The 9,060-nt window shown below is 49.0% G+C and overlaps 1 protein-coding gene across 1 annotated transcript in view; it reads right to left on the reverse strand.

Moving 5' to 3' along the window:
* grin2da (glutamate receptor, ionotropic, N-methyl D-aspartate 2D, a) overlaps positions 1-6,599 on the reverse strand; it is a 27,059-nt gene extending 20,460 nt beyond the window's left edge. Inside the window, exons 1-3 of the mRNA XM_047019692.1 lie at positions 6,369-6,599; positions 4,551-4,817; positions 1,181-1,509 (exon numbers count right to left, since the gene is read on the reverse strand). Coding sequence (XP_046875648.1) covers positions 1,181-1,509; positions 4,551-4,817; positions 6,369-6,599 — 827 coding nt within the window. The remainder of the gene's footprint in view (positions 1-1,180; positions 1,510-4,550; positions 4,818-6,368) is intronic.
* Between the last annotated feature and the right edge of the window lie 2,461 nt (positions 6,600-9,060).

Here is a 9,060-nt window from a genome sequence, read left to right on the forward strand (position 1 = left end):
AGGGAGAGGTGGAGGGAGGGAGGGAGGCAGAGAGGGAGATGGGAAAGAAGAAGATGAGATTGAGGATGAGATTGAACTGGGGAATAAAAGAAAAAACAATACATAAACAGCAGGTAGAGAGAAAGAGAGAAGGGAACAGATGGGAAGGACAGAAACTAGGTGCAGGGGTGATACCAAAGACAGTGGGACACGGGCCAAAGGACAATTTCGAGATAAATAGTCGAGAGAGGCAGAGGGATACATAATGACATAATTGCCCGGCCCGAAAAAAAACACATTAACATTAGAGCGGCCCATCATCATATCTGCACAGGCACTAACAAAGACCAACAGTAGGTGGCATTAAATTGGTAGCATTTAACTCAGCCTTCTCTGGTTATTGTGGAAGTCAGCCGGCATCATCAAATCTCCTTTCAATTTAGCATGCTAGTCAATAAATGAGTTGTGTTGGCAGGGACAGGAGTCATGTATCTTTTACTTGACGCGCTCAGCGGGGTTCATGCATCTTTCAGAGGAGACTGGGAGAGACAGGGTACTTTGAGAAGACACATAGGAGCCCAAGCTGACAGGGAACAAGAAGAAACGAGAGAACAAGGGCAGGAGCAGGAGGGGTGTAGGGAGTCAGGGAGAGAGAGAGAGAGAGAGAGAGAGAGAGAGACAGAGAGAGACAGAGAGAGACAGAGAGAGACAGAGAGAGACAGAGAGATGAGAGAAAGGGGCAGACGAGAGTGTGCAATTGAGAGAGAAAAAGAGACGATAGAGAGCACGATTAAGATTGAGAGAAAAAGAAAGAGAGGGAAGAAAAAGACAACTCAATGCTAGTGCAAACCTTACGCAGAGAGGAAGAAGACAATGAAGTAGTGACTGTCATGGCTTTAAGAGACCATCCACTGACGAACAGGAGAGGAGAAAGAACGTGAGGAAAAAGAAAGCGGGAGAGGTAAGAGTTTGGCACTAGGCAGATGGAGGAAGAGAGAGAGACAGAGGGAGTGAGAGGAGGCAGGCAGTGACACTCCTCCGCCACAGCTGAGCAGTTCTCCCTGGAGAGACAAGAGCCAGCACTCTCTCCCTCCCTCTCTCTCTCTCTCTCTCTCTAAGCTCTCTCTCCCTCTCCCTCGATCTACCTTGCTCTCTGCCACCACTTTCTATCTCTCTCACTCCCTCTCTCCCTCCATCTCACCTGATCCTGTCTGGCACTCTCTGCGTCTGGTTGCCGTCTGTCTGGCAGTTCCCCGCGTAGTGTGGCCCTCTGGATGCACCGTAGTCCTTCCTTAGAGCCAAGGCCCCGTGGGTCAGAACGGACACCCCCTTAGCTATCCTCCGGGGCGGCTCGTCCCTCCAGCCCTGCGGCCGGATGGAGAACAGGGCCTTGGGCAAGCCCTCAAGGCTCAGGCCGGACAGCGCCGGCCCCACAGCGAACCACATGTGTGAGGGCCCAGCCTGGCCCGCGGCCCAGGCTGCTTTGAAGATCAACTCAGCCTCTTCCTGAGAGCAGTACAGCAGGCGCACCTGGTGAAGGGAGGGAGGGATAGGTTAAGGGGTAGAAAACAAGGAAAAGGAGTCGATGGAGCAGTTCGATCCAAAAGCCTCAAGTTTGTTAGTCGAGTCACAGGCGATTTGTTAAGCTGGAGACAGAGGTGGGTGGAGGGGAATGAAAAAGGGTGGAGGGGTGTGTGGGAACTCCGAGGGGATGACAGGAGGGTTAGTTCAACCAAATTCACAAAGTTCCTTGGATAGATGAGAGACAGGGCTGAGAGCTGGGAGTTGTGTAGCAGTCTCTGGGCATTCAAACCCACATTCAGAGATGCAGCGAGAGGTGACGCTTATCTTACTCAGAACCAGAACGGAGTGGCATCTGGTGTGTAGATCCTTCTGGAAGCACATCATCAGGGGTGGAGTCCGAATGACGCCAGTCCCTCCTACTCCTCCGGGACAAGCGCCCACAGACAATGTTTGACGGACGTATGTAACTGCCTCTATCTACACCACAGATGGTCAGGGGTACATCCCACTCCCTCTGAGGTTAGACGGACATCTCTTCGTGCTTCTTTTTTTTATAAATCTTTTTTTAGGGCTCTTCTGCTTTTACAGTGAAGTGTGACAAGAAATGGAAGGGAGAGAGAGGGGAGGACAGGCAGAAAATGACCCGGGCTGGATTCAAACCCCGGCCCATGTAGTAAGGCTCAGCCAGGGGCGGTGCGTCCCATTGGGCAAGTCGGGCAGTTGCCCGGGGCCTCGGCCACCAGGGGGGCCTCGGCACATGGTATTTTTATTATTTTTATTAATTAAAATAAAACACTAGTCATTGCAAACGAATGACAATTCATATCAAGCATGAAAACGCAATTCTTTAATTCTATTCTTTATAGCTAAACTTTATCTTAAATCCTGCATGGAACATATGATTCAGGTCATGAAGTTTCTATCAGGAGAATTTGTCGTGCGGTGGAGTGTCTATGATTGAACGGGGGCTTATTACTTGAAAGAGGAATTATTTACTGTGTCGTCTTAGTTAAATTATCAGGGCTTGGAAATACAGTGACTTGCTAAAGTAGGCAAATGGCTAGTAGAAGATAACATTTCATAATAATTTCAGTTAATCAAACAGCTGCAAGACCCAGTGAAATGTTATAGGCTAGTTAGCAAAATAACGCTAGCATCGCTAACAACATTACTAATTCAACATTGGTAGTGTAACCGAGCTCTTTGTAAGTTTGTTTTAGATACATATGATCGTGTGGACAATAAGACACGGACGCGGTCTCTTTTCATAACTTGTATTTTACCACTGCTTTTCTTGACATCACCTTCGAACAGCCCTCACTGAATTGACGTAATAATTTCTGCATCGAGCCTACGGCAACTCCGGAGGGACAAAACACCCTTGTCTGTTGTCACATAGAAAGGTCTGCTACAGTAGGCTATCCTCAGGATTTGTCAGCTAGCTAAACTTAAACTGTATCTAAAATAATTTTTTAGACATAACAATGGATTCTGCCACTAAATTAGTGACTTGGCTTTATTTCTGGACATACCATCCACAACCGAAGTGTGTTACACAATGCTGTAAGATTGCCTATACTCATGCATTGCTGTTGGTACCCAGAATGCCCTAATGCAAGCTGAAAAGCTACTAAGTTAAGGGCATTAGTTTAGTTAAATAAGAGTTGTTTGAAGTTCTATTGTTGTGTTTGTTCTGTTTTGATATGTGTAATACTATGGTCAATAGGTTAAATAATTTGAGTGTTCACCTAGATTGCAAATGTTGTCTAGTTAGATCGGGATCCAAGCTGTCCGAGAGGTAATTGTATCTGGGCAGGCGCAACGTAATGTTCATAGCTTAGAAGTGCAGTATATACTTCACTTCATATACACACAGGGTTCTATCTGGGGGTTTGCGGCTTATGGGGGGCCTCAAAATTGTTCTTTGCCCAGGGCCTCCAAGTACCTAAAACTGCCCCTGGGCTCAGCCTACATGATACACACACTTAACCACTGGTCCACTGGATGCCCCTCTTGATGCTCCTTTTAGTCAAGTAAGAAAATGTCATCTGTATTTTGGGAGCCTACCAACCATTATCCTGGTCTGCTAATGGAAAACTGCCAGTCAGACAGTGTATTGAATTTGTAGTCTTGTCTCTTGTACTTATATCTACACAGCGGCCTTTGAAAACATCTTAATGTAATCACATCCATTCATCCATGCCAAGACAACCCCAATAATAGTGTCATTTTATGTCATTACACAACCCATTCCATCGCAGTCTTTTGGGGTCCATTCTTCTCTCTTTGATTCGTCTATTATCACTCTATCGTAAAGAGGTCACGGAAGTACGGATCAAGTAGAATCAAAGTGAGAACTAAGAATAAATTAAGAGGTGTGAAAGGCATTGTTGGTGGGGATAAGGTGAGTAAGGTAAGGCATGGTTCTGTGCTCGTTTCACCTTCCCAATGGTGAGCTTTGGCATTACGCTCTGGATGGGTCACCTTAACACATATCCATTGAGGCTTGAGTGTGAAACCATGTGGGATATCGTTCAGCAAATGAGTTTTTTCACCCAAGTGCCTCTGGTTCATTTCTAATTGCTCCCACCTCACGTATAAAAATGTCTGAGTCATCTACTTCACACGCGTTATGTGTCTCTACTGGGCCTTTTGAAGATTCGGAAGGGTCTGAAGGTGAGTTTGAACAGCATGCGGGGATGCATGAACAGCATGCAGGGATGCATGAACAGCATGCAGGGATGCATGAACAGCATGTGGGGATGCATGAACAGCATGCGGGGATGCATGAACAGCATGCGGGGATGCATGAACAGCATGCGGGGATGCATGAACAGCATGCAGAGGGTGATATGTAGAGAAGTGGAGGGGGCAGCAGGGGGGTGAAGGGTCACAAATGACTGACACCTAAATAGTCATTTGTGACCCTTCACCCCCCTGCTGCCCCCTATAGTATAGCCCCCACCCCTCCCATCCCCCACGCCCCTCCCACATCCCCCACGCCCCTCCCACACACCCCACACCCTCCCCCCCCCGGCCCTGCTAACCTGAGCCTCGTTGTCCTTCAGCAAGCGGCGTGTTCGAGCCCCCGCGGGGTCGTCCGTCACGTTGAGCATCACAACGCCCTTCTTCTCCCAACCAATGAACGAGCCGTCCGTCATGCCCTCCACCATAGATAGGAATTCCTCATAGCCGTGGTGACGGGTGGTTACCACGGCGAAAGAGGTCCAGTCGTACTCTTCCAGAACCTCAAAGATTACCTCCAATTGCAGGGCTGTGGAGCAGCTGAACTGGAGATAGATGGAGCCGGTCTCCTGGAAGAGCACAATGGTACAGATGTCTTTATTTATACCGCCATTCTATCCATCCATCCACCCACCCATACATTTGACTATCCATCTATTCATTTATCCATTCATTCATCCATCCATCCAACTGTGGAACAGGTGAAATAAAGCCAACATTTTCCTCTCTAATTTAGAAGGGTGTAACTTGACCTTCGCCTCTCCTTCCATTCATCCTTTTATTCACCGAACAAAGAAACAGAGGAGGCCTCCTGTAGATGAAGGTCAACTATGCTTTGTGGGTAGAAATGCAGAGCTTACAGACCGATGGATTTAAATCAACACAAACACACACTTAGAGTAAACAAGCGCCTGCTGCTTCTTCAAAAGTTTGGACTAAAAGCTTCAGAGGCTTCATACACTGCAGTTTCCCCAGACAGAAACGATTCAATCAAAGATCACAGGAAGTAGAGTAGCGTGTTCCGATTTTATTTAACGCCGTAAAGAATATTAGGATGAAGCGTCAACACAAAGGTGAGGCCTATAGAATCCTTATCATTTTTTTTAGGTGCCTATAGTCCTCCTATGGTTTGAAGTGGCGCAAACTGTGCTGTTATTTGTAGGAGAACAGCAGGCATATCAATTATCATCAGGGCCAGGCCAGAGGAGATGAGGAGGAGGCAATCACACCAGCAGGTTCTCAATAGGATATTTGTACTAAAATAGGTAAAGAATCAGACATAGCTCTTGAAACTGACTTTAGAAAGGAGAGGAGAGGAGAGAGAAGAAGAGAGGAGAGGAGAGAAGAGAGAAGAAGAGAGGAGGGGAGAGAAGAGAGAAAAAAAAAAGGGCAATAGTGTAGAGCACAGGAGAGGAGATGACAGGATAGGATGGGATAGGACCGAATAGGATAGGTTAGGAAGGGAGGTTGGAGAGAAGGATGAGCATGCACATTGCCCATCTGAACACAATAAAATAAAATACACAGATTTGTTCCTCATATGCTACCACTGATTTTGAGGAAACCAAGTGCAGCATCCTCTTAGTAATCAGTGACATTATCGGATCTGTTGAGTAGCTGGGAGCAACGGCAAGTACCAGCAGCAGGATGCTTTCTCTCTTTTCTGTGCTACTCAATTGACACAGGCAGAAACCAGATACATATGTGTAGATCCAAGCTAATTAAGTCTGTAGTTAGACTAAATAACCACAAACTTACTATAGCATCCACTCAACTTCACATGGTCTAACAGAACAAGTTGACAAAGCGTTTTATTCCACTGAAATGCAACCTCAATTCTCTCTTCCCTTGGAGTTATAATGATATATAAATTGGACACTGACTTTGGGGACTGACACTGGACAGAAACATAATGTTGATGAATGATGTGTTTTCAGATAACTGGAACAAGGCCCTGGTCCAAGCCCAGTCAGAATATCTGTAATTCCAAGGAAGCCTGCAAAAAACATCTAATACAAGCCAGCCTACAAGGTCTAAAACTAGTCTGTAAGGCCTAAAACCCAGCCTGTAAAACATCAAATCTGACCATAAACCTCATGCTTGTTCATTGCCAACCATACCTGTTGTTCTCTGCCCAGGCCGGCCCCGCCTCCCACGGCCACCACAGGCACCCCTGTCTGGGCCGACACAAACTCCAGCATGGGGGCCAGCGGGGCCCTGTTGGGTGGTGGGGGCTTCTCCTCCTCAAACACCAGCCCCTGGAGGGGCGTGGTGGCCAGCAGCTCACACAGCTGCAGGAGGAGGCTGCCAGGGCTGCTCTCGTTCACCGTCAGCCAGATCACGTTAGCCATGCCAGACGGCGTCATCACCGAATCGCCGACCAGCGCGGCCAGCGTCGTCGACGACAGCGGGGCCGTGGACGACTGCGTCGCCGATGGCGACGAAGCCCCCCCTCCCCGGAGGAGAGGGCCCCCCTTGCCCGCCGGTGGCTCCGGCCCCCAGTCCCCCCGCCGCCAGCCGTCTCCGGGAGCAGGGAGAAGCCCGAGTGGACCACGGCGATGTTGAAGCCGCCAGAGGCGCCCGAGTCCCTCTCTCTCTCCCGGGGGCGGTGCAGGAGGGGAGGGGAGGAACGGGCTGGCCCCGTGCAGGCCAGCACAGCCAATAGGAGGGAGAGGGCGGGCTTGGCCGCCATGGGAGTCTGGGATTAGTGGACGGAGGAGGAGAAGGAGGAAGCGACGGCAGCTGAAGGCGGTTCGCACGCAAAGGCGTCCTGCAAAGAAGAAGAGAAAGCAGGAAGTAGGTAGAAAGGCAGCAGGTAGAGACCACGAGAAAACAAATCGAAAAGTAACTCTAAACGAAATGTCTACCACTGAAGGGGAGGAAATTAGATAAGAAGCATACAAACTCCAACACAACACCCACCCTCCCTCGCTACTTCATAATAGTCAATCCAACATTCAGCCTCCTCTCTCAATAGTGCATGAAACCCAGGGAGGTAGCCAGCACAGAATACATTGAATGATTAGAAAGAGAGAGAGAAGAGGCGAGACAGAATAAATAAAGAGAGAAATTTTAGGAATGTTGTTTTCCGTGAGGTTGTATAGCCTATATCTCTGTAGGGTGTCGGAGTAAACAAGGCTAAACTAGCAGAGGGAGACAGGAGAGAGAGGTGGCGGATGGAGAAAGGGAGGGAGAGCGACAGGAGAGAGGCAGAGGAATACGCATAGATTCAAGTGTAGCCGCAGTAGCAAGGGATACTATTGAAAAACAATAAAGAGAGGGAGAGCGAGAAGGAGAAAGAGAGAAAGAGAGGAGGGGAGGGGGGAGTAAGTAATAATAGAAGAAGGGTCGCCATCAGCACAGCCTCATCTATAAAGGCCAGGTTTGCAAAACAAGTGAGGCGGGATGGAGAGAAAAAAGGACAGAGAGAGAGAGAGAGAGAGAGAGAGAGAGAGAGAGAGAGAGAGAGAGAGAGAGAGAGAGAGAGAGAGAGAGAGAGAAGAAAGAAAGAAAGAAAGAAAGAAAGAAAGAAAGAAAGAAAAAAAAGAGAGAGGGAGAGAGGGAGAGAGGGAGAGGGGAGGGAGAGGGAAAGTGAGACGCAGTGCCAGAGAGATTGCGCTAGACGGGGGGTAGATGAAACAGGAACAAGAGGCGGGAAGGAGGAGCGAGGGGGAGGAGGGGAGGAAGAGAGAGGGGGAGGAGGGTACTATGACACACAACACCAACAATATGATCAATCAACATCAATTAAGGTCAGGGTAACAGTAGAGCCACGTACAGTGCACTACTGAGAGAACATAAGCTCAAGGCTCAGGGAGTAAGCAGGAGGGCTCACCCCTTGAACCTTCCCCACAACCCCCCTCCCAAAGCCACAGTATCCCTCCATCTCTCCCCTTCCCTCCCTCCCTCTCATCTCTCCTTCTCTGCACCCCGCTCTCACCGATCCCCCAACGCCCTCGTCAGCCACCTCCCCCTCCCCTTGTCCCCCCCCTGCCCCCTTCCCCTCTTCACCTCCCCCTCCCATATCTCCCTCTCCCTAACCTCCCCCCTCCCTGTCCCCCTCACCCCCACCTCCTGAGGGACATCAGAATTCATTACGCTGGCAGCTGATTCATGGTGCAGTTCCCCACCGCTGGAGAGGCACGGAAGCCTCGCCATAAATCTCTGCCTGGGCCGTAACGCAGCGCTGTACTGTATGTCTAAATGGCACAAACTAAATCACAGTATACACACAATGGGAAGCCAAGGTGGTGGAGGAAGTTTAGGGGTCTGTATGTACAGTTGGCGTGAGCACATGCCTTTTTGGTTACCTAATACACAACTCCTTTGTGCGTGTGTGTGTGCGAGTGTGTGTGTGTGTGTGTGTGCGAGTGTGTGGATGTGTGTGCGAGTGTGTGTGTGTGCCTCGGGTGTGGATGTGGTATCCGTGTTGTCAGGACAGACTCTGGGATTTCAGGCTGCTACAGGAATGAGAGGCGATGTAAAGCTTGCAACAGTCAATGAATCATTTTGAAGTCACTTAGTGTGCCAAGCAAACCCTCCCACTCCACTCCACCCCACCCACACATCCACACAGTCCTCCATTCACTCTCTTTAATTAACCCACACCCTCCCTTAGGCATGCTCTCAGAAAACACACAAGCTTCAAAACCAACATACATTATGTACACAGAAGTTCAGACGCACACACACGAACAGCACAGCTTGTTCGGTAGTTCTTCACATGCACAAAAACACGCACACAAAAACCACACATTGTTCCCACACACAAACACACACACACACACACAGAGAGTAAAACAAAAAAACAGA

The sequence above is a fragment of the Hypomesus transpacificus genome, chromosome 4, assembly GCF_021917145.1.
Source record: "Hypomesus transpacificus isolate Combined female chromosome 4, fHypTra1, whole genome shotgun sequence".
Taxonomy (NCBI): Eukaryota; Metazoa; Chordata; class Actinopteri; order Osmeriformes; family Osmeridae; genus Hypomesus; species Hypomesus transpacificus.